The sequence below is a fragment of the Diabrotica virgifera genome, chromosome 4 (assembly GCF_917563875.1).
Source record: "Diabrotica virgifera virgifera chromosome 4, PGI_DIABVI_V3a".
In the NCBI taxonomy this organism is placed as follows: Eukaryota; Metazoa; Arthropoda; class Insecta; order Coleoptera; family Chrysomelidae; genus Diabrotica; species Diabrotica virgifera.
The window spans coordinates 198023804-198049717 of NC_065446.1; the positions used below are offsets into that span (position 1 = coordinate 198023804).

A 25914-nucleotide genomic window follows, 5' to 3' on the forward strand; every position below is an offset into this window, starting at 1 on the left:
GGTTTGTCAAAAAATTCAAAAAATATTTCATGGGGGGCAAGCCCCCTTATGTCGTACGAGCATGAAATTAGAGCTATGCCTATTCCCAGTCTGGTAGAATACACGTGTAAAATTTCATAAAAATCTTTTGAGCCGTTCTCGAGTTATAAATGGTGTAACTAATATAACTCGACTTTCTTTTATATATACATATATGTATAGATGTACAATATTTAAATGGCTATTAAAAAATAACGGTTGAAGATAAAAAAGTGAACATTTATGATTGTATGTATCTTTTGCTTCTACATCATACAAAATTAAGAAAAAACGGTTTGTCAGAAAATTAAAAAATATTTCAGGGGGAAACCCCCTTATGACGTACGAGCATAAAATCAGAGCTATGCACATTCCCAGTCCGGTAGAATACACGTGTAAAATTTCATAAAAATCTCTTGAGCAGTTCTCGAGTTATAAATGGTGTAACTAACATAACTCGACATTCTTTTATATATATAGATTATACCGGTATATCGTTAGAACGACCTCTAAAGGGGAAAGATTAAGTGCCGACCAGTCGGTGCGTTTTGGTTCAAATCAGTCTTCTTGCAAAGCCTCCTTGATAATGGGTAAACCTAGAATGACGCGTCAGGGGATGGCAAGAGACTCGATGTCTATTTTTATTTTGTTTTACACTACAGTCAGTATTAGAGTACACAATGAAAGTGGTTCAGACGGGTAAACTGAGATGTGTTGGTGGACTATTTTCCTAAGCGTCACTCGATAGTATCTTTATACCTGGGTAAACAGTTTACTTCAATCGTAATCAACACTTATTTCATCATAATATATACATAATGATATGTATTTTTCGGAGAGTAATTATACAAAATGAGATGACTTGATGATTTTGGGCATCATAAGATATACTAAAATTTAGTATTTCCTTTCAATGTTTATAAAAGTTTTAAATTTAATATTTAATTAATATATTTCTTAGAAGTAATAGGAAAATATATTATGTTTAAAGTATAAAGATATTTTTCATCTAAATTTTCATTTAAATTTAATTTAAAGTTTGTTGGTTTTTGTGGCAAAAGAAGGAACCGACTTTTACTTCTAAAATTTAACGTACGTAAATGAACAAGCAAATATAGGTATATTAAATATGGTAATTTCATATAAAAGTTTTCACGACCCAAAAGTTTTTGTATTTTAAAAAATTTCAAACGACTTCTTTCAATAAAGTTAAATTTGTTTTTCTGATCGATCGAAGCCCTTGTATTAAATTTTTTTATCGTTTGCAAATTAAACAATATTTTAATTAAGAAATTCAAAATAAATCTTGTTTATGTAAAACTGTATAGTCATTTTATTTTCGGTTCCTTCAAATGCTAATATTTATAATTAGAAGAGTCAATGTAGATCGAAAACCTGCATTGTTTCGAAAAAAAATCAAAAAAGCTTATATTTTAAATTTTTTTCTAGTTTATAAATATAAAATATAGTAAAAAGTTCTACTCACAGATTTTGCCGCTAATTGTTTACTAATTGTCTAGACAATAACAATTGTTTTGTATATAAATAATGTTAAAAATATCATTCAATTCGTCATTTTACTTTGATCAAAACTGTTTCTACTTTGTTTCTACGCTGAATCCGAACCTGATAAAAAAATTTAAAAAAAAATTGAGCTCTTTACACTAAGTATGTCTACGAACCTAGGAACCATATCGAAACTTTTTATTATCAATTTTACGGAAAAAGGTTATTGTCCTTAAAATTATCTGTATGGTCTAACATCTAAAACTCAACCGTCAGATATCAAATTTTATCAATTGTATACGAGGTATGTAAAAATATTAATTTCGTTCAACTACCTTTATATTTCAAAATAGCAAAAATTGTTATTACGAAAAGTTGCTTGGAATTAAAAACTATGTTTTAATATGCAATTGAATCCTTCTAATTGAAAAAAAAACGCAAATTTTTCGCAAATTACAGATACCGAACATCATGTTATTATATTTATGATGGCTATTTTATTATCAATTTTACGAGTTATTTCTCATAAAATGGTCTACAATCTAAGATGAAACCATCAGATTTCAAATTTTTTCAATTTTATACGATGTGTGCCAAAAAGTATGAATTTCGCTTACAGTTAAGTAACTTTGTAGTTCAGAAAATTTCAATTAAAAGGATGTAATTGAATATTGAAACATAGTTTTTAATTACAAATAACTTTTCTTAATAAAAATTTTCGATATTGTGAAATATAAACCAACTTTACTCTTGAGCGAAATTCATACTTTTTGACATACCTCGTATAAAATTAATAACATTTGATATAATATGATGGTTGCATCTAAAATTCTATACGACGCAGAACATTTTAAAAAGAATAACTTTTTTTCGCGAAATTGAAATAAAGAAATTTTCAAAAGTTTTCAATTTACGAAGACATCTGTAGTATGATTTTTTTTTATACAAAAAAAATTAACAAGTACCTATTATTGTTTAAGCTTGTTATTAAATAATGTATTTTAGGTAAGTTTTACAGAATAAAATTTTGATTGCTTTGTATAAATATATTTTTAACTGATTATTTTTTAATGATTTTAACTTCCAATCGTATATGTAGTAAGATATTTGATCACGTGTTTAATTCTGTCCAATCAGATTAAAATTATACTGATTATTTCATTCATAGAAGATTCTGACCAATAAAAAGCTACAGATATCTAAATTAGACTGATAATTTTTGATAATTTCCCGTTGTCAAGTATATTACGTCAGATGCACTTCGTTGCTATGAAAAAATACATTCAGTGACATTAATGACAATAATTGTGCAATTTGTTGCGATTATTTCATGAATAAAACAGTTCAAAACCAAAATTTTATTGTAATTTATTTATGTAAGTACAAATTAGTACAATTAAACACACAGTTGTTATAAATATTTTACGGTTGAAAGTCATCACTTTTATAATTTTTAAAACATTAATTATTAATGCCCATACAATAATTAAATAGTTCAAAAATGATTCCGTAACGTGTCAAACCGTTACAAGTTTCAAGTGAAGTAGGATTTGAAGATAACTTTACTGATGGAATTGAAGATAACTAATCATGAAGTAGTTGTTCCCTCTCTCTAAAAAGCTCGGATTATTTTGGAAGCAAGTAGAATTAGGATCGGATGGATGAAGTCGCAGAAAGCGAGTAGTGTGTTGTGGTGAATGGTGTGGGTGACAGAAAAATTCCAATGAAGCTGGATGGATATACAATTTAATATATATGGAGCTATATTACGTTTATTTTTAAGAAGCAATAGTAGAATGTACTAATTAGTATAAAAGGATACTCAACTCATTAATTTAGATTTCTAGATTTGACACTAACCAACAAATAAACCTATTACAATTATCTCATTCTCTTCCGTGAATGCAACTTTCAAGCGATAACTACAAGTATATGCTTATCGTATTTATACATGCCCCTTAATTTCGAGACATAAAAAACATCTGTAAACATTCGAATTAGAGCAGAACTTAGTCCTTTAGTAGATTAAATAAAGAGAAACAAATCTGTCCTTGCCCTATTCTGCTATTAATAATTTGTTGTCATTTCATTAGTGCGAATGTATTTTCCTTTGTTACGAAATGGTTTGTTATACGTTTAGAACACAAGGAAAATATCTAATTAAAAGATGTATCTTAAGGATATGGTAGAATAGAATAGTCCAGGCAATTTTTTATTTTCTTAAATTTACTTATTCCACCACTCCGTGGCGTCACAACCCTTCGTGGGTTTTAGCCGACTCGACAACATGCCTCCACTGTTTTCTGTCTTGAGCAACCTCCATCCAATTCTCCACCATAGTGCTTAGGTCTCCTGCTATATTATCTCGCCACCGGAGTCGAGGGCGTCCGCTTGGTCTTCGTTCAGTTGGGACTTCCTCCCACACCAGTCTTACTGATCTTTGGTCAGAATGTCTGCTGAGGTGTCCTGCCCATTGGAGTCTTCTGGACTTTATTTCTTTTATGATATTGGCATCTGGGTAAAACTTTCCGAGCTCTTTGTTAGTTCTTATCCTATACTGTCCTGATGCTTCATCCGGAAAAGGCCCAAAGATCTTCCTTCTCATTCGTTATTGCGGCTCATATACTATATTTCGTCTTATTTTCTTTGATTTGGAGCCCCATCTTCTCTGCTTCCATCTCGAACCTCACAAAAGTCTCCTTCATCCTTAGTCGGGTGTTTCCTATTAAATCTATATCGCCTGCAAATGCCAGTAGTAAGTTTGGTCCTTCTCAATGAAATAATGTAGTCGGTTTTTCGATTCTTGTACTTCTGATGTGTTCCAGAGCTAAGTTGAAGAGTTGTGTTGAAAGTGCATCTCCCTGTTTTAGTCCATTGATTATTTCGAATGTCTCCGAGTATTGTTGTCCAAGTTTCACCTTACATCGTAACCGTTTCATACGTTTATCAAAGCCAAGTTCCTGCATCGCTGTCCACAGTCTAGCACTGCATAGTATAACAAATGCTTGTTTAAAATTTATAAACATCTGATGAAGCTCACGATCAAACCCCCAGCATTTTTCCATTTATTATTGTAAATATCTGGTAAATAGTAAAGCGGCCCGGTCTAAATCAGCATTGATAATCCCTAACGATTTCTTCTGTATTTGTTTTGATTCTTTCTAGCAGAATGTTTGCAAGAATTTTGTAGGTGATGTTTACTGCAAATGGATTAGTTAAAACATGAGACATAATATTAGAAAGATAAGATAAATAAATGCAGTTCTTTCTTATATTTAAAAAATAGCTACTGTTGCTATGGATTCCCAGGTCTAACAAAACACAAAACGGTGCATTAAAAACAACTTATTTATAAATCCATAGGGTCCATTCATTTTATAACCGTCTAAACACGCTCTGGCAAAATCAGTGCTGACAAAGTTAGGTCTCCTAACACTAAATGTACAGACATCTATTTTTAACGGGCGATTTTTATGACCCGTCCAAATTCCTATTAGACCAGTAAGGATCTGTTTTTAGGTGGATGTGAGAGGTGGCATTCAGATTTTTGCGGATAAAGTTAGGTGATAACTGCGTTAATAATAATTGATATAATATATGCTCCTTCTCAAATATGCGCGGAACATTAATAAAAAAAAATAAAATATTAAAAAATTTCAAAAAATTTCGTTTTTTTTTTCTATTTTTTTGCTTATAACTTAAAAACTATTCATTTTAAAACAAAGTCCTATAGGAATAAAACAAAGACAATTAAATTTTCTGTCAGATGCTATTGGCTAAAAATGTCTAAATTTATCACCCTTGCTTCAAAATAGCAATAAATATAAAATAAGGGGGCAAAACAAGCCTGTCCATATTCAATGATTTTCCATCACTTAGGTTAAACCTGGAACCTTTCTAATTCGCTTAAAAATTTTTTGTAATGTGCTAAAACCGTATACCAAATTTCATTAAAATTAACTCACTATATTTTGCATAATAATTTTGCAATCTAAACTGTTTTTAAAAAATTTAAACTTTTTAAAATTTTGCACAACAAAAACTAGAAAATACAACGATTTGTCAATTTTTTTTGCATATGGAGAAGTACTCCACCTATCTAATGCACTTTACAGAATTGAAATTGGATTATTTAAGCAGCCTCAGCAATGTTTTAAAGTTATAAACAATTTTTTGGCTTATAAACAAATTAGTGCTGTGGCCAGGAGGGGGTGCTACGGGCTCCTTTATTTAGATGGACTTACCGAAGTTTTTTATGTATTTTGACCCGTAGAACACGAATTTTTTGGGTAACAGTTGATCTGGCTGTCGATAAGATTGTTATAAAAAAAGAACTTGAGGAATTACATAAAATCGATTTCTCGCAAAATAATTTTTATTAATAATTTTTGTATTTCTTGGGTAATTCTAAGCAAAAAATGTTCTTACAAGTTTTTTCGTAGGATGCATAGTTTTCGAGATAAACACGGTGGAACTTTCAAAAAATCGAGAAATTGCAATTTTTGAACGCGAATAACTTTTGATTGAAAAATAAAATAGCAATTCTGCTGACAGCATTTGAAAGCTTAAGTCAAATTATACCGGTTTTAGTTATTTGCATTGCTAAAAATTAATTTTTTTATTGTTAAGCAAAGCTATTTGTTTATAAGCCAAAAAATTGTTTATAAATTTAAAACATTGCTGGGACCTCTTAAATAATCCGATTTTAATTCTGTAAAGTGTATTAGATAGGTAGAGCACTTTTTTATATGTAAAAAAATTAGCCAACTTCTGAATGGTCTACTTTTTGTTCAGAAAGATTTTAAAAAATTGGAACTTTTTTAAAAACATTTAGACTGCAAATATATTATGCAAAATTTATTAGGTAGATTTTAATGAAACTTGGTACACGATTTAAGTATGTTACAAAAAATTTCCTAAGTGAATTACTAAGGTTCTAGGTGCCACCAAAGTGGTTCAAAAATATTGAATAACTACGAACTTATTTTGCCCCCTTATTTTGTATTTATTGCTATATTGCAGAAAAGGTAATACCTTAAGACATTTTTTACCAGTCGTGTATAATACAAAATTCAATTATCTTTATTTTACTTCTCCACGACTTTGTTCCAAAACGAATCGTTTTAAAGTTATAAGCAAAGAAATCAGAAAAAAATCGATGTTTTTCGATATTTTTAAATATTTTAATTTCTTTATTAATGTTCCGGGCATATTTGAGAAGGAGCATAAGTCAATTATTATTACTGAAGGTGTCACCTAACTTTATCTGCGAAAATCCGAATGCCACCTCTCACATCCAAAAATAGACGTTTTTTAGCAGATCCTTACTGGTCGATATAGTGAACCACAAGCGAGAAATATCACGTGTGTGAAATATCACGTGTGTGAAATATCACGTGTGTGAAATATCACGTTCTCGCATGTAGTTCACTATCGGAATTTGGACGAGCGATAAAAATCTTATAAAAACTGGACTGATTTTCAAGTCGTTGAAGACCAAAGTCGGAATCCGCAATCCCGTATCATCGAAGTATATGACTCTGTTTATATTTACGCCATTCACCTTGACTCCATCCTTGTAATCCTCCAGTGCCTCTTTAAATATAAACTCGGAAAAAAGATTAAATAGCAGGGGCGACAAAACACGTCGTTCTCTAACTCCTCTTTTAATTTCTATTTCTGCGAACGTGGAACCTTCGATCTTAATCCGCGAGCAGTCGCACCGTTAGAAAAAATCTAACATTTTCTCCTTTTTCGTGATAACTTGATGAAAAATTTTGCAACAAAACTTTCCACTCGTAAGTGCCTCGAGGAAGGATGTAGTAATGCTTAGGCTTATTTTTATTTTTTTCTTCTTCTTTTGCTTCTTTTTTGGAATTTATGGCTTTGGTGAAAAAAAATTAGCTGTAATAATTGTTAGAAATAATATTTCTAACATTACAAGTAAATAAAAATAATATAACATAAAGATTTGTTGTAAATTCGCGTCTAAATTCGTATTGTTAGACAAAATCTAACGAGCGACCGATTACGTGACAGAAAAGAGCGCGACTGTTTCCGGGTTAATTCTGGCGTTTTTCAGTAGTTTTATGTCTTTCCCATCTAAACCTATTTCTTGCAATCGTTTTAAAAGTAGATCGTGTCTTACTTTATTAAATGCTTTTTCGAAGTCTCCGAAATTTAAAACACAAAAAAGATCTGATACAAATTAACCGAAATTAGTGAGTTAACTATAGGGCTTTTCATTCACAGCCATTTGTTTCGAGCTTCTGTCATGTGTCACATAATATTAATTTATCTACGTCGTACGTTATTGGTAAATACCAATGATACAAACCAAAGACGTATGCCGTAGATAAATTAATATTATGTGACACATGACAGAAGCTCGAAACAAATGACATTCGATGAAAAGCCCTATTCATTAGGGTGGGCCGATTTTTCGAAATTACTAAAATGGTAAAATGTAATTGAAAAAAAGTTCAAGTTTATAAAAACAAAATTTTTGATATTAAGTATTAATAAAAAAAAAATTATTTTGAACTGTCACATAAATGCCAAAATCTAAATTTTTTTATTAAAAATATTAAATTTTGCATTTTACCTCATTGTTAAATAATTAAAACTAAAAGTTTTTTTACAATAAAGTGTTTGTATATTTTTAATATTTCAACTGCCACAAGGACATTATATTAAAACTAAATTAAGCGATCATTACGTGAAGCGACGCCACTTACTTGACTGTCCGATGTTTTCGGACCGATCGTAATGTTTTATCGATTTGAGACAAAGAGGTATTCTTTCATTTGGGAATGAGTCAGTTTTCGACTAACAACCACGGAATACAGTCGTATCTCTTGATCTTTTACGTCTTAATATAAGTTTGTTTATATGTTTATGTTTACCGATAAAATGGCGCGTAACACCAGAAGTGAGTTAAAGTGTCCTATATTTGTAGCGTCCAATAATATAAACGAAACAGTTTTACCAAAATATGAAGATATGAACACTTACTTCAACTATGTTTAACATAATTTAAAAGTGATTGCAACAAATCCACAACAAACCGCAACTGAGACAAGTCAAATTGTAGCAAAGAAAATTCAGGAAATTTGGAGTCGTGCTTCAATTCCAACCGTTCAGCAGTGCAGTATTATAAAGCGAATAACAAGTTATCGTCTTAAAATTAGAAATTTACTAAAACCTTATAAACAACGCAGTGGTGTTGCAAGTTATAAAAAACAGTTAAATGATTTCAGAACACAATCCAAAGTACTATGTGATGTGGCTGCTTGTAAATGTCTAGATTTAAATAATTGTTCTTGCGATAAAGTATTTAAAGTGCCAGCAGCCGAACGACCATTTTTAGAAGACCAAAGAACTCAAAGACGAATGGTAATTGGTGCCATAGATATAACAATGTCCAAAAAGTTACAGAACCGAGAGGAGAGAAATTTATTGCAAATTCGAAAACAATTAAATGAGAATGTTGTTCACTTACCGAAAAATCGATCTCGGCAGAAAAGAATAGCGATGGAAACATTTACACATGAATCGATCAGTTCTGCAGAAACTTCTACTGTGCAGCAAAAATCATTCGCTTCCTATAATGTGTTACAATAACCTGTGCTTGCAAGAACACTCGATCGTTTTGGTATTTATGATCGAGCTGGTGCTGCAGTCGCTTCAGCAGTACTACAAGACGTCGGTATTATAAATATGGAAGATAATAGTAACATTATAGATAAGAACAAAATTCGTCGTGCTAGAACAAAAAAACGTACCCTTCTTGAAATGGACGATTCTTCACAGTTACGTGGCTTTTTTTTCGATGGTCGCAAGGATAATACGTTAAAAATGGAAGATAATCGTCGAAAGTTAATTCGAGAAGAACATATTTTATTACAATCTTAAAAATGCCTGAGTCGACTTATCTGGCGCATGTTACTCCTGATTCTGGTACTGCTGTGAACATTTTAAAAAGTATTTTAAAATATTTTGATGACTCTGACGTATCCACAGATGCCTTAAGACTAATAGGGTGTGATGTGACGAATGTTAATGTTGGAAAGTTTAATGGTGTTATTGTGCAGTTAGAAAAACATTTAAATCGCCCGTTGCAGTAGCTTATTTGCCAGCTGCACTGTAATGAATTACCTTTGCTACACCTTATGAATTTCCTTGATGGTAGTACAACTGGACCTCGTCACTTCAACGGACCTATAGGACAAGCACTCATTGGATGTGAAAATCTACCTGTTGTTAAGTTCAGTGTAATTGAATCATATGTACAGGAGAATGTGGATAGGTCTGATTTAAGTACAGATCAACAATATCTTCTTGACATGTGTGTTGCAATCTCAGAGGGAAGTATTGACAACAAACTTTCTAAACAGTGCCCTGGTAAAATAGTGCATTCCCGCTGGTTAACATTGGCTAACTGTAAACTACGTTTATATGTTTCCACTGTGGTTCCATCAGATAATTTGATTACCTTATCAACCTTTATTTTAAAATTGTATGCTCCAGTATGGTTCCTTATAAAAACCAGACCGTCCTGCCTACATGGAGCCTTTAATTTTTGGAAAATGATTCAGTTATCTAGGTATTTACCATAACCCCTAAAGGATGTAATGGATCCAGTTCTATTGCGAAATAGTTTTTTTGCACATCCAGAAAATATGCTACTTGGAATGTTAGGAGATCCAAGGAAACATATTAGAGAGCTTGCTGTGCGCCGTATTTTTAAAGCTCGAACAAGTAACATAAACCAGCGACTACGAACATTTGAGGTACCACCTGTGCTTAATATGAACGCTATGGATTATATCGATATCATAAGTTGGAGTACAATACCCTTAACTGAACCACCATCAACAATTGGAAGTTCGAGTGAAACTTTACAGGAAATTGCGGTTAATCCGGAGACATCAGCACTGTTATCGGAGCTTAAGTTATATCCGTCTAACACGCAAGCCGTTGAACGCATGATTAAACTTGTGACAGAAGCTTCAGCAAAAGTTTGTGGTGCTGATAGCAGAGATGGTTTGATCAGAACCAAACTGGAATCACACCGAATTATGACTTCTTTTAGGTCAAAAAAAAGATTATACGTTGTAAGAACAGTTGTTTGTTTGTTTAATTTAAGCACAAAATTTATTTTTAATGATTTAATGATTTTTTTTTAAATATTAATGTAAATTACGTTGTGGCAGTTAAAATATTAAAAATAAAAACATGAATAATTAACAACAGTTGTTTCATTCTATGTATTAGGTATAACATTTTCGGATATGCAAGTTGTAAAACTAGTAAAATTTTAAATTCAAAATTTTAGTGACCTTGTTGCAGTTTAAAACAGCAAAATATGAAAAAATTTATTTTTACAAAAAAAATTGTTTTCCTACTCCACAGGTTTTTTGGATTGCAAAACCTGAAATTAAAATATTTTTGAATTCAAAATTTTAGTTCAAAACAACAAAATATGAAAAAATTTATTTTTACAAAAAAAAATTGTTTTCCTACTACACATGTTTATTTGGATTGCAAAATCTGAAATTAAAATATTTTTGAATTTCGTATACAAATCGGCCTACCCTACTATTCATTCAAAAACTGGCCCTAGAAGACAAGTTTTAATTTTTTTTTATTTTCTAGGAAGATACGCAGAAACGATAGCATGTGACACTACAACAGTTCGATTAGTATCTTCAGGAGCTTTCGATAATTCTGTTACAATCAAAATGAGGCAATTAACAGACAACGACATTGACGGCCACTTAAGTGTTGTTTGTTTTACAGATGATATGTTGCAGTAAGTATTAAAATACAATATTTAAAAACTTTGTCTATTTGTTTGTTACGGGATAAAGTCATAATTAAAATTACAAATAAAATCGAGCTTCCTTAATAAATATTTGTTGTAAACACAGCCCTCGAAAGAAAAATTCAGAATGCTACTCAGACGGTATTTTTTTCTACTCATCTATTACATATAAGTATAACAACAATTCATTACGTTATGTACCTACATTAATCGTGTCTTCTTAAATCTTGTTTTCTCTCTTTAATTGTTTCTTTTAAAAATCCGCAAGGAAAAATTTTCCTGCAGTTGGCTGTATACCATGTAATACAAAAACAGCAAATCCTGTATAAAAGGTAAATTTAAAATCCCTAAAAAGGGCTACATCACAAATACATAACTAGTTTTCGACTGGTTTACCAGTCATCATCAGTTCTTACCTAAAATAAATATAACCAGATAAAATAATGCAAAGATTGAAATTTTGACTACGGTTAAAAAGCTGTCGGTTATACTCACGTAAAGTTGATACATCCAAGCCACCAAAATATAGTTTTACAAAAATATGAGGGTCCTATAAACATGGTCCGTTAAGTAAACATCAGTTTAAAATCCCAAATAAAGCATGGATGTTTTAAATATTCTCAAAATGCCCCAGGTAACATCTGAGCGTTAGTGTGACTTGATTACATGGTGGAAGACAGGCAGCAAGTGACAGTGACAAAGAGTTGAATGTAGACCTCCGAACGTTGACAGGACAGAAATAAATAACAGTTCCACAGGAAGTTGAATGATGTAACAACACACTCCATTGTGAAAATTGTCATTCAAAACCCAGTAAACTAGATTTTGTAATTACATATTTTGTTTACGTATACTGTCAGTGGAGGTAGGCAAACCTCATTACACAGATTTATTGACAGTTGTTAGTACTTATATAAGTTTAAAAAGAAAATCACAATGGGGGTAACTGAAGTGTAAAATGTCTTAAATAATCTAGGAGGATGTATCGTTAAGAGAGTACAAGCTCAAACTTAGGCGACTAATTCTTTATTTTCTGTGTTGCGACCTGTTTCTTTTAAACCTTTTTCTTAATTTCATACTATCTGTGGGACACCGCTTGAAAAATACCTGTCGTCAACAACTACCCCGGGTTCGAAAGTAAATAAAAGTCTCTTTATTAAAAAAAAATTCCATAAAAAAGTACTAAGAATACTATATAAAACTAAAAAAAATTTCGAGCAGTTGAATACGCAAGCTGATTGTCTTCTTGAAGCTGAGCTCTGGAAGAAGACAAATATCCTGCCTTAATAATCAAATACGTGATCTCAGACCATCTTAAATCCAAAACAAAGAAAATTACGAAAAGGTCTATTCATAACAGGCTGTGTCTGATAAACTAAAAGACTGAAATACATAATCATACCGGGTGTCCACTTATATTTTTCCCCATTTTAACTGCCTATAACTTCTAAATCGCTCAAGATAGAAATATGCGGTTTTCGCTGAAATGTTTTATTTTAGTAAAAGTTTTGTCTGAATGGATTGAATTTTTTATATCGCTTTCAAATACGAAAAGAAAAATGGCGGATTTTTGAAAAAAACGTTGTTGGCTTTTTGTTTTAATGGAACATCCAGTATATTTTTCTGTAAGTTGAAAGAAAGATCATTTACCTATCCAGCGATATAAAGTTTTTCAAAGTCGGTCGTCAAATCACTGAGTAATTAATTTTTAAAATGAGAGGTGCAACGTGGATATCATATACCTAAATAAAATCTAGAGAGCGGAATATATGCAAAGTGCATATAGATGCATATATTGCATATTTTCAGACAACAAATACAACATCGCATATTTAAGCTAAACATGATTTATTTTGCATATTTTAAAAATAAATTATATAAAAGTTTAAAATTTTCCTCCCTTAGTTGGAATTTTATAACTTCGATATGAACGAGCTCGTTATTTATCTATCTATCGCTCATTATTATCTATCTGGACTTTCCCATTACTACCTGAATTATGGGTGTTCCCAGAAAAATATTATTTTATTAGCGTAGCAAGTCGTAGGTGCCTACCTGCTTTTAAGGGTCTAATATTTATTTTGTCAGTTTCCGGCCAACATTTGTTTAAAGTAAACGTTGTATCGTATTTAGTGTTTTTGAAGTGATTGGTATATATTAAATTTAAATATGTCTACCATTCAAAAAAGTGCTTGGATAAAGTGTTTTCCCGAGTTAAAGCTAAGTGAAGACAAAGTATTTTGCAAGGCCTGTTCCAAAATCGTAAGTTACATTCATTTTCACATTTCATTTTTTAAATGAGGAACTGAGAAACAAAAGCATCATGTCCCACAAAATAATTTTTTCTGGAAAGAGGGTTTTTATTCGACAAATTCGCTTTTACTTCTATAAAGACGGACATAGAGAGAAGCATCAAAATACAAATTAGTTTACTGCCTAAATTAAAATATTGTCCTATAATATCAGTAGATGTAGAACGAACTTTTTCTGTGTCCAAACACGTTTTTAGTGATAGAAGGCAAAAAAGTTGCTAGTTGAAAATTTTGAAAAATGTTTGATTATAAATTCATACTATAATTTAGATTCTTAATTTAATTATAATATCACTTTTTGTGTGTCATTTCATTTGTTTTTATGTGAAAAATAAATATGTTTTTAACATAAATGTAGGTTGAATTTTTTAAACATAAATGTTTATATTTAATATATTGTTTTATTTTTGAGTATTTTTAATATGCATTTGCATATTTAGACAAATTTAGAAAAAATACCTGCATATTTGTAGTAAAAGTAATGCATATATATATATATATATATATATATATATATATATATATATATATATATATATATATATATATATATATATATGGATTCCGACTTTAGGAAGCCAAAAACGCTATATCGCACCGGTCATACGAAGCCCGACACCTCCTTACGAAGCCCGGATTCGGGCTTCGTAATTCTTTAATGTTATTTCCCCAAAAAACGTACTTTACACCGTCTCTCGATATTTTAACCAAGCTCAGAACATGTGAATACGCTTGGGCTTCATATATATTCGGACAAATTTTAGAAATGTACCATAGGTAGCTCTGAAATCATGATTAACAATACGAAGCCCGGGCTGCTTATGCCTGGAATTATTATCAAAACATACACTCGTAGTTCATGGTATCTACCACCAGTTTGCGCTGCGAAAAAAAGTATATACTCTGTAGAAGTTCAGCAGCGTTAGGAAGCCCACATTGAGCTACCGATTATAAGAAGCCCTGAAGTTTGGCAACGTTTTTGCGTATTCCTCAAAGTACTATTAGCTTGTAAACATTTTTATTATTACCTGGCAATGCACATTTTTTGTATTTTTGGGTCGTTCATCGTCATTAATCTTGTGTACTAAGACTCCCGAGAACAGATTATGGTAATTCTTAGCTTTACCTGTACACAGTAAGATACCGACAGAAAAAAGATTTAAAAATTGAATCGCAAAAGAATTATTTATTTTAATTGATACAATTAATACAAATTAATTCTTTGTATTACTAATTTACTATTTTAGTTTGTAATAAGCCACAAAATTTGCTACCAAATAGGAAATTAATATGACAAATTAAATTATTGTTTTTTTTTATTTAAAAAAGGTTAATGCCTCGACAACTAATGGCCATTGGCATGGTAGGTACGGTAATTTTTAACAGTTACGTACCTAGTGTAATGTGTAGTGTGTGTGTGTGTTGAGTAAGTGTCTTGTTACTTTGCAAAGTTGACGTCATTGTCTTTGCAAAGAGACGCTAACTGTATCCGAACGTCTGCGGTTCCTCCGGTAAGTACCGATCCCACAAGGACAGAAACTATTTTCATTTATTAATTTATAATAAATGAAACATTTCTGACCCTGGTGAGATTCGAACTCACAACCATTCGGATTTTTCGATCCAAAGGTAGGCGCTCTTACCACTCAGTCAAGGACGGGGTTAAAGTTATTATTATTAAATATTACTTTATAAAATTAAAAATAGTCATTCTTATGAATTATGCGTATTATTCTGATTCTGATACGATAAACACTTGTTTGATGGGTCTGAGCCACACAATTGAGGGTTAGGCCACTGTTTCATTCGTATTTTTAGTATTTGTCAAGGCAACAATACATTATGTAGTGCCATATTGCCAAATATAGAGCTAGATTGTGTAGACCACCGTTGAACCATATATCCAATTTTTCTGCTTTTATTGATGTATTAATCTAAAAATGCTCAATTTGTGGACTGTGCCACTGTTTCTCTGAGCGCCTCATTTAATACAAATACAAAATATTTAATACAATAATGCATATAGATTTTCCCTTCGGAAAAAATCAAACAATATAGATGTTTTTTAATTTCATTAAGGGAATGGGCACGTAGTTTCTGCTGAAATGCTACTCAAATGGAATTCATTTTTTTTTCGAATTCTGAGAAAACTAATAATTATTTTTGAAAATTTTAAACTCAGAATAAAAGATTACGTTATTAGCGAGGGCCGAAAGTCCCCGAGAACTTCTATAATGTTTATTTTAATAAGTTACAGGGCTAAAAAACTAAAAGAAAATTTAGTGTGACTTTTAATTTCAAAATATCTCATTCAAAATAAACTTTTTATTTATTGTAAGAGACTTTCGGCCCTCGGTAATAATTTAGTCTTTCATTTTGCGTTTAAATTTTTCAAAAATATTTATTGTTTTTTTTCAGGATTTGAAAAAAAATTAACACTATGTCCGTGGTAATATTTTCCAAATCTTTGTCAGTAGTAAATAGAATATTGCCAGCATATTGTCAGTCAGACAGTGACAATTTTAAATATTTGACCTGGCATTGGGAATATTTTCAGTTGTTGATTAAATAATATTGATAATGTGTTTAATAAATAATTGATTTAAGACGTGAACTTAATAAAAAGTTATTTATTGTTTATTATTTATGGAAGATCCAAAGCAGAGAATACACCAGAATACTCCAAAATTGTAAGCGTTTCATAGTAACAATATATTATTAAAAAATCACTTTATCACTTTTCCTCTTTTCTCGATTGATTATTAGCTTTTGTTGTACAGTAGATAAATTATTACTGAATACATAGGTAGTGAAAAAATTATCAGTAGTAATTGCACAAGAGCTCTGAAATTATCGAATTTTTCCCGAGTGACACTTTGACAGTATTAATTTCACGACCCGAAGGGGAGTGAAATTACGTCAAGTGGCACGAGGGAAACAATTCGATAATAATTTCAGAGATCGAGCTGCAATTTGCTGCGATTATTTCATGAATAAAACTGTTTAAAACCAAAATTTTATTGTAATTTTTTTATGTAAGTACAAATTAGTACAATTAAACACACAGTTGTTATAAATATTTGACGATTGAAAGTCATCACTTTTATAAGTTTTAAAACAGTAATTGTCATTAATGTCACTGAATGTATTTTTTCACAGCAACGAAGGGCATCTGACGTAATATACTTGACGATGGGATATTATCAAAAATGATCAATTTAATTTGTATTTCTGTAGCTTTCTATTGGTCGGAAATATGAAATAATCATATTAATTAACTGAATTAACAATTAAGGCAATTAATTATACTAGTAATAGTTATCCAAGAACATTCAAAAGCCATCTTTACAGTTAATGATGAAATTGTCAAGTAAAGTTTACATATCCATACCAGTGACAATTTTACTACACGTAATTTGCCGTGTAAAGACAGAAAGAGTGGGGATAGCCTTAAAATATTTGCGAATTATGTACCGATGGCCCTAAGAAATGTTTAATAAACAACATATTAAAAAGTTCTACTCTAGAAGTGGGCACTTAATTTTTTATTAAACTAATGATCTGCGAAATTAGATGTTTCTTTAAATAACCCCGAAAATATAAATTTTAGAAAAAAACTGACTTGACTTGAAAAATTCAGACTATTGAAAAAAACCTAAATATAAGATTAAAATTTTTATAAAATTAAATCTGTAGCTTCTATAATTTTTTATTTATAACGCTAAAGTCACCCTTCTCACAAACATTGGCGCACTGTAAACTAGCGAAGTGCACGGCTGAGTTATTTCAGTGTATTTCTCTAATTAATGGATCAAATAAAATTTTACAAATTGGACAAGAAAGAAGGAAATTAAGAGAAGGAACAAGAAAGGATAGCTTAATTGGAAAGAAGAACAATTAAGCTATCTTATGGTTATAATAAAAAGAAATAAAATGTATAGGCATAAGTACGGTGTGGGCTGAATTTTCTTTAAACATTATTTAAAAATGTGTAACTAATAAAATTTTTCTTATAAAGCTCCCAAATTTGCACAACTTACCTTTCAAACATCTTACTAAACAATGTTTCATTCAAAAAAATGCCAAAAATTTAATTCAAATGATATGACGCAAAAATGCAATTTTTGAAAACTTTTACGTAAGTTTTAAGTAAAAACGTAGTTTACAGAATTACCAGCACTTTAAAACGGTATTACTCAAGTTTGAAAAGATTTTTTACAATTTTATAGGTGATTTTTTAAAGCATTTGATGTATTTTTAAAATTTATTCAATAATTTTATTTTAGAAATGAAACTATGAAACTATGAATGAAACTATTCCTTTTTGACAAAAATTAAGAAAGATAACAAAAATGTACCTAATACAAAAACCGAAAATTACCAACTAAAAAATTGTTTATAAAAAGTGATCAAAAATGTTTTCTCTAAAACTTACCTAAAATAAATTTAATAATAAGCTTGAACAATAATAAATTTTCAACAAAAAAATATTTTTAGCCCTTAAACATTATGTCTGCGTAACTTCGAACCTATTAATAACTTTTTTATTACCAGTTTTACGAAAAAAGTTATTCTTTATAAAATACTCTGCATCGTATATGATCTCAGATGCAACCATCAAATATCAAATTTTATTAATTTTACATACGAGGTTTTACATACGATTTTACATTTTGACATACGAGGTATCTAAAAAAATATGAATTTCACTCAAGAGTAAAGTACCTTTAGATTTCACAATATCGAAAATTGTTATTAAAAAAAGTTGTTTGGAATTACAAAATATGTTTCACTGTTTAATTACATTCTTCTAAATGAGATATTGTGAACTATAAAGGTATGGTATGTTTAACAGTAAATGGTCGAGTTCAATTAGTTACCACTATAAACATCCTGGAATAACCGATAATAGTATAAAAGGTCCGGTTTCAGGTAAAATTTAAATATGTTTTCTGGTACAATTTCTTTGCTTTATTATGGGATTACCGTCTAGTCAGTGTTAATTGTCAAAAGACCAACTCTGTCTACCTCGGTTGCTTATCGCTCCGGGTGGGTCTTAACAATGGGCCAGGTCAGATAAATTTAATAATATTTACGACCGCACTAATTGAACTCAACCGTTTACTGTTGAACAAACCATACTGAACTGTTAAGCAAAAGTCATATTTTTACATACCTCGTATAAAATTGAAAAAGTTTGATATCTGATGGTTGTTTTTTGGACTTTAGACCAGAATAGAGTATTTTACGAAGAATAACTTTTTTTCGTAAAATTAATAATAAAATAGTTGAAATAATTGAAATAAAATAATGATGATGGGTATCCGTAATTTGAGAAAACATTGAATTTTTTTTTCAATTATAATGATGTAATTATAATAAAACATAGTTTTTAATTCCCAACAACTTTTTATAATACCCATATTTTGATATTCTGGAATATAAAGGTATTTTACTCTTTAACAAAATTCGTATTTTTGACATACCTCGTATAAAATTGATAAAACTTGATATCTGATGATTGGGTTTTAGATTTTAGACTATGCAGAGCAATTTATGAAGAATAAACTTTTTTTCGTAAACTTTGTAATAAAAATGTTTCAAATATGGTTCCTTGCTACGCAGACATAGTGTAGAAGAGCTTCTTTATAAGCATTTTCAAATTGTAATGCCATATTTGGATTCAGCATAATCAAAAACAAAATTCAACGATATTTTTAAAATTATTTTAAATCATATAATTTAACATGATTGTTTGGAATTAAGAACTATATTCTGATATGGAATTTCATCCTTCTAATGGAAAAAAAAGTTTGAAAATTTTTCTAATCAACATTATTTTTAGTTGTTTATTTCAATTATGATACATATAGATATTTGTATAACAAGGGAGGAAAGTGCTTCTTTTCGTCCCGAGAATGAAGTTTACTGCCCGACGCGTAGCGGAGGACAGTAATCATTCAAGGGAGGAAAAGGCACTTTACTCCCATGTTATACATATGGTTTTTCCACCTTCCTCAAATAACAAGTCATTTTTTCATTTTTACTTAATTTATTTATGTAACTAACCAACAAAATTTATTAGAACTAAAACTAATAAGTACGTACAATATAACTGTCAACTGTCAAATATAAGTCAAAATAAAAATGTAAACATTGTTAAGTCAAAATAACACTTTACAGTTTTTTACCATTCTGTGAAATACAGAGTGTTTTATAAATAAACGTTAAAATGTATACAAACTTACGTAATAGAAAATAGATATTGTACAGGGCGTCAATAAGTTATATTTTTATGAATGAAATACCATGATGTCACTTTTACTTTTCTTCCCTAGGGAGGAAAAGTACAACTTTGCTCCCTACAATCAGGTCCGGAAAAGTATACTTTCGGTAGAGGTAGGTGGAAAACTCTTTTATTATTCATTTTACGAAAAACAGTTATTCTTTATAAAATGTTCTACAGGGTCTAAAACCTAAAATACAACCGTCTAATATCAAATTTTGTCAATTTTATACGAGGTATATAAAAAAATATGAATTTTCCCAAGAGTACTTAAATAATATACCCTTATTTTTCACAATATTGAAAATTGTGCTTATGTAAAGTTGTTTAGAACTAAAAACCATAATTAACCCGCCAGTGGTCGCTATATGAGATTTTCTCTCACGGTTTCAGAAAATTGCACAGAATTTTTTTTCTGGTAAATTATAAGATCTGTAGTTCCTTCTAGTCTCCTAACTATCCTCCCTCGACAATCTAATAGAATCGTCCGCTTAGATAGTGACTCAGTTGACCTAATATCACCCAATTGTTGAGTCAGCGCGCTTCAAGTGAGATATTCTCTCATCAAGCGACCACCCGCGTTACGAACTGTACATAAAAATTAATTTTATTTTGACACTTAAAACCTAAAATAATGTAAAAAAAATTGTAATTGTCATCAATCAATTTTTCCAGAGCATTCTTGTTATATTTGTGTGCTGTGCCGTAAATTATCAAGATACGGAGATTGATTAATATTGGTTTAATTCCGATTATTTCTTTTTATTTTATTATATTATTATCTATATTATGTTACATTTTTTTTTCTTATTATTAGTTAATAAAAAAAGTTTAAAAACTGTTTTAAAAACTTTATTTTGTAAAAAAAGGTAAAATTTGGATATGTGAGAGAAAATCTCACGCGCGACCACTCGCGTAACAATCTACCTAGCGACCAATGCCGGGTCGCTAGGTTGGGAATCTATCTTTGGTTGGGAAATAAGCCACAATTAAATTGAAAAAATAATTTTATTCGCGTTTGGACGCCCAAATCGGATGTCGTTGTCAAAATATAAAATATTACTAATATTTACTCGGTAATATTTTGTATTTTGACAAGGATATCCGATTTGGGCGTCGAAACGTTAATAAAATTATTTTTTCAATTTAATTGTGGCTTATTTCCCAATCAAAATAATTATAAAAATGCCACAAGAAAATAGCTTCAGAACAACACTAAAAACCATCTTCCAATATTCCATCCTTCTCATTGAAATATTCTGAACTATAAAGGTACTTTATTCTTGATCGAAATTTATCTTTTTTGACATACCTCGTATAAAATTAATCAAAATTGATATAAGATGGTTGTATTTAAGGTCTTTGGCCATGCAGAACTTTTTACAAAGGATAACTTTTTTTCGTATAATTGATAATAGACCGGTAAGGATCTGTTTTTAGATGGATGTGAGAGGTGGCATTCAGATTTTTGCGGATAAAGTTAGGTGATAACTTCGTTATTAATAATTGATTAATGCTCCGTCTCAAATATGCCCGGAACATTAATAAAAAAAATAAAATATTTAAAAATTTCAAAAAATTTCGTTTTTTTTTCTAATTTTTTTGCTTATAACTTTAAAACGATTCATTTTGGAACAAAGTCGTATAGGAATAAAACAAAGGTAATTAAATTTTATATCAGATGCGATTGGTTAAAAATCTCTTAATTAATCACCCTTGCTGCAAAATAGCAATAAATATAAAATAAGGGGGCAAAACAAGCCTGTTATTATTCAATTATTTTCCATCACTTAGGTTACACTTGGAACCTTCCTAATTCGCTTAGAAAATTTTTGTAATGTGCTAAAATCGTACACCAAATTTCATTAAAATTGACTTACTAGATTTTGAATAATAATTTTGCAATCTAAACTTTTTTTAAAAAATTAAAATTTTTTAAAATCTTGCACAACAAAAACTAGTGTATACAAAGATTGGTCAATTTTTTTACATATAAAGAAGCACTCCACCTATCTAATACACTTTACAGAATTAAAATCGGATTGTTTAAGCAGCCTCAGCAATGTTTTAAAGTTATAAACAATTTTTTGGCTTATAAACAAATTAGTCCTGTGGCCAGGAGGGGGTGCTGCGGGCTCCTTTATTTAGATGGACTTACCCAAGATTTTTATGTATTTTTTGACCCGTGGAACACGATTTTTTTGGGTAACAGTTGATCCGGATGTCAATAAAATTGTTATAAACAAACAACTTGAGGAATTACATAACATCGATTTTTCGCAAAATAAAACCCTTTTTTATATTTCTTGGGTAAGTCTAAGCAAAAAATGTTCTTACAAGTTTTTTCGTAGGATGCATAGTTTTCGAGATAAACGCAGTGGAACTTTCAAAAAATCGAAAAAGTGCAATTTTTGAACGCGAATAACTTTTGATTAAAAAATAAAATAGCAATTCTGCTGACAGAATTTGAAAGTATAAATCAAATTATACCGGTTTTAATTATTTGCATTGCTAAAAATTAATTTTTTATTATTAAACAAAGCTATTTCTTTATAAGCCAAAAAATTATTTATAAGTTTAAAACATTGCTGAGGCCCCTTAAATAATCCGATTTTAATTCTGTAAAGTGTATTAGATAGGTAAAGCTCTTTATATATGTAAAAAAATTAGACAACTTCTAAATGGTCTACTTTTTGTTCAGAAAGATTTTAAAAAATTTGAACTTTTTTAAAAACATTTAAATTGCAAATTTATTATGCAAAATCTATTAGGTCGATTTTAATGAAATTTGGTACACAGTTTAAGTATGTTACAAAGAATTTCCTAAGCGAATTACTAAGGTTCTATGTACCACCGAAGTGGTTAAAAACATTGAATAACAACAGGCATATTTTGCCCCCTTATTTTGTATTTATTGCTATATTGCAGAAAAGGTAATAAGTTAAGACATTTTTGACCAGTCGGATATCATACAAAATTCAATTATCTTTATTTTATTTCTGTACGACTTTGTTCCAAAACGAATCGTTTTAAAATTTATAAGCAAAGAAACAGAAAAAAATCGACGTTTTTCGAATTTTTAAATATTTTATTTTTTTTATTAATGCTCCGGCCGTATTTGAGAAGGAGCATAAGTAAATTATTATTAACGAAGTTATCACCTTACTTTATCTACAAAAATTCGAATGCCACCTTTCACATCCAAAAATAGACGTTTTTTCACAGATCCTTACTGGTCTATAATAAAATAGTTATCATAATTGAAATAACTGAAAATAATGTTGTATATCCATAATTAAAAAAAATTCAACTTTTTTTTAATTAGAAAGATGAAGTGGCATATTAGAATATAGTTCTTAATTCCAAACAACTTTTCATTACAACAATTTTTAATATTTTGAATAATAAAGCTACTTTACTCTTGAGTAAAATTCATATTTTTTTACATAATATCTCGTATACGGCTTAAAAAAAATGAACTGATGGTTCTATTTTTAATTTAGACCATGCACAACTTTTCACGTTGACGAACAGAACGTCTATAGTCGTCTAATTTCCATTGATGTAATGTGACACAACGTCTATATACGTTGAATTTTTCCCTATTCTACTTTGCAAAATACATATAGTGTCACAACATTTGCTTATACATTTGACGCAGTGTCCGACAACGTGTTAATTGGACACACTGTACAAAACAATTATTGTTATTGTTTAAACAAATAATAAACAATTAGCGGCAAAATCTGTGAGTAGAACTTTTTACTTTAACATGTATATAAACTAACAAAAAAAGTTTTAGAAAAAGATAATCTTGTTTGAATTGCTCCGAAACAATGCATCTTTTCGTTCTATCTTGACTCTTCTAAAATGCTTCGTATAGATTGCTGAATAGAATTGGGCTTCTTATAACAGGCAATATGACGACTTATATACACATATAAGGATCTCGTAGAACAGTCGTATTATTTAAACGTAAATTAAAACATGGCAACATCGTCGGGCTTCGTATAATGCGTAATCCATATACACTGTGAACGCGTTTATACGAGTGGGCTTCGTAAGACTGTAGGAATAAGACAGTGCTACAATCCCCTTACCCCGTAAACCGCGGGCTTCCATTCATCGGCAGGTTGTAGCGGGCTTCCTATCATTTGTGAGCCATATATATATATATATATATATATATATATATATATATACATCCTTCATACAAAGTTAGACAAAGCAGTCATCCCGAGCCATCGATTTCTGATAGAGTTAGAGGAGTATATCTTTCAAATTTAAACTTAGGTGATATATGACGTAATGAATTATAAAATATATACTTGACATATTTTGCAAATAAAAGTTTTGTAGAAAAAAAATATATCGCCTAAAAATTTCTAACATTCCTGAGCCAAACGTAGTTTCGTACAAATCGAGTCCACCTTTATACTCCAATAGGTATCCCCACGGTAAATCCGAAGCCAGGCAGTGTTGCCGTAATATTAAAACGTATAAAAAGTGTAGACTTTTAAATAATTTTACATTTGGCCCTTTTCGGTTAGAAAATCATCTTCACAGTCTTGTCTACAAATTTCCAGCCTGAAAATTTTAAGTATATCGTAGTTACATAATATAATGGAATGCAAAAATTACGAAAATCAAATCAAATCTTGTAAAACCGATGAACAAATTGCTTATTATTAAATTATTAAAGCGCAACCGCTATTAGGGAGAACCTATTTCTGCTTTTAAATAAAGAATTAAAATTAACTGATCAAATAATGCAAAGTTAATTTATTTAAATTGATTAATAATTATAAGTGTAAAGATAAAATTATGTTTATTTTACATAAAACAGCATTATTTATAGACCTGGATCCCACGTAAAAAGTTTATTAATAGCAAGCTGAAAATTTGTCAATAGCTTAACGGTGTCTAGTCGGACAAACTTTGATGTATGGGAACACTGGAACAGGGGAAGTTTTAATTGTGGAACAGGTTAAAAATTTGGAACGTCAGACTACGAAAGCGTTCCATGTATTTTGTCGGACAGAAATTCCAATTGATTTGTTACCATTTCATTAAACTCTCATGCAAAAATCAGACTGGTGTTTATAACCAACTGGGTATTTTAATAAGTGGAACATGAAGAACATGTCAAATTACAGGAATCATGTTGGTTAGTAATAGCAGTCTGATTTTTGCATGAGAGTTCAATGAAAGTGTAACAAATCAATTGGATGTTCTGTCCGACAAAATACATGGGACGTTTTCGTACTCTAACGTTACAAATTTTTAAACTGTTTCACAATTAAAACTTCACCTGGTCCAGTGTTCCCGTACATCAAAGTTTGTCCGTGTAGAAAAGGTTAAGCGTTAAGCTATTAACAAATTTTCAGCTTGCTATTAATCACTATTTTTTGATACGGGGGATCCAGGCCAGTTAGTTATTTTAAGTTATTTATGTAATTTTCGGTGGCATGACTGTTTAATTGTACTTTTATTGACTTTTGTAAATTATAGGATAGTAGTCAAAAATAACTGACTTGATTCTGTTTTTAGGTTTATATTTGTTAAGATATTTGACTTAAATTACTCTTGTTAATTTTGATTGTACATATTGTAAATCAGAGGTGGCCAACTTAGTGGGACTCAAGATCTTCTGTCTGTCTTTCTAATTTTTGGCTATCTATCGACTAAAAATTTTTTAAATATACTGGCGAGCAATAAAACTTTTAATCCAGAATTTTAACGTTAAAAGTGAGTTAAATATCTATATCTCAGTATATCTCATAAAATCAATCACTGATTTTGAAAGACAATTTGTTCAGCTTCAGACGAGATCTTAAACAATTTTTAATGTGAGTAAAACCGATTCTGAAATATTTGATTCGGCTTTGAACGCTAAAATTCTGGATGGGCCAGTTTTATTGCTCGCCAGTGTATATTAGTAATACCTAAATAAAACACAAGTAGTA

General features: G+C 30.1%; 1 protein-coding gene across 3 annotated transcripts in view; it reads left to right on the plus strand.

The window, feature by feature from the left end:
* LOC114331506 (corticotropin-releasing factor-binding protein) overlaps nt 1-25914 on the plus strand; it is a 553233-nt gene that overhangs the window by 499230 nt on the left and 28089 nt on the right. For all 3 annotated transcript variants that reach the window (XM_050648639.1, XM_050648641.1, XM_050648640.1), the window contains one exon: nt 11182-11338. In XM_050648639.1, the coding sequence (XP_050504596.1) occupies nt 11182-11338 (157 nt within the window). The remainder of the gene's footprint in view (nt 1-11181; nt 11339-25914) is intronic.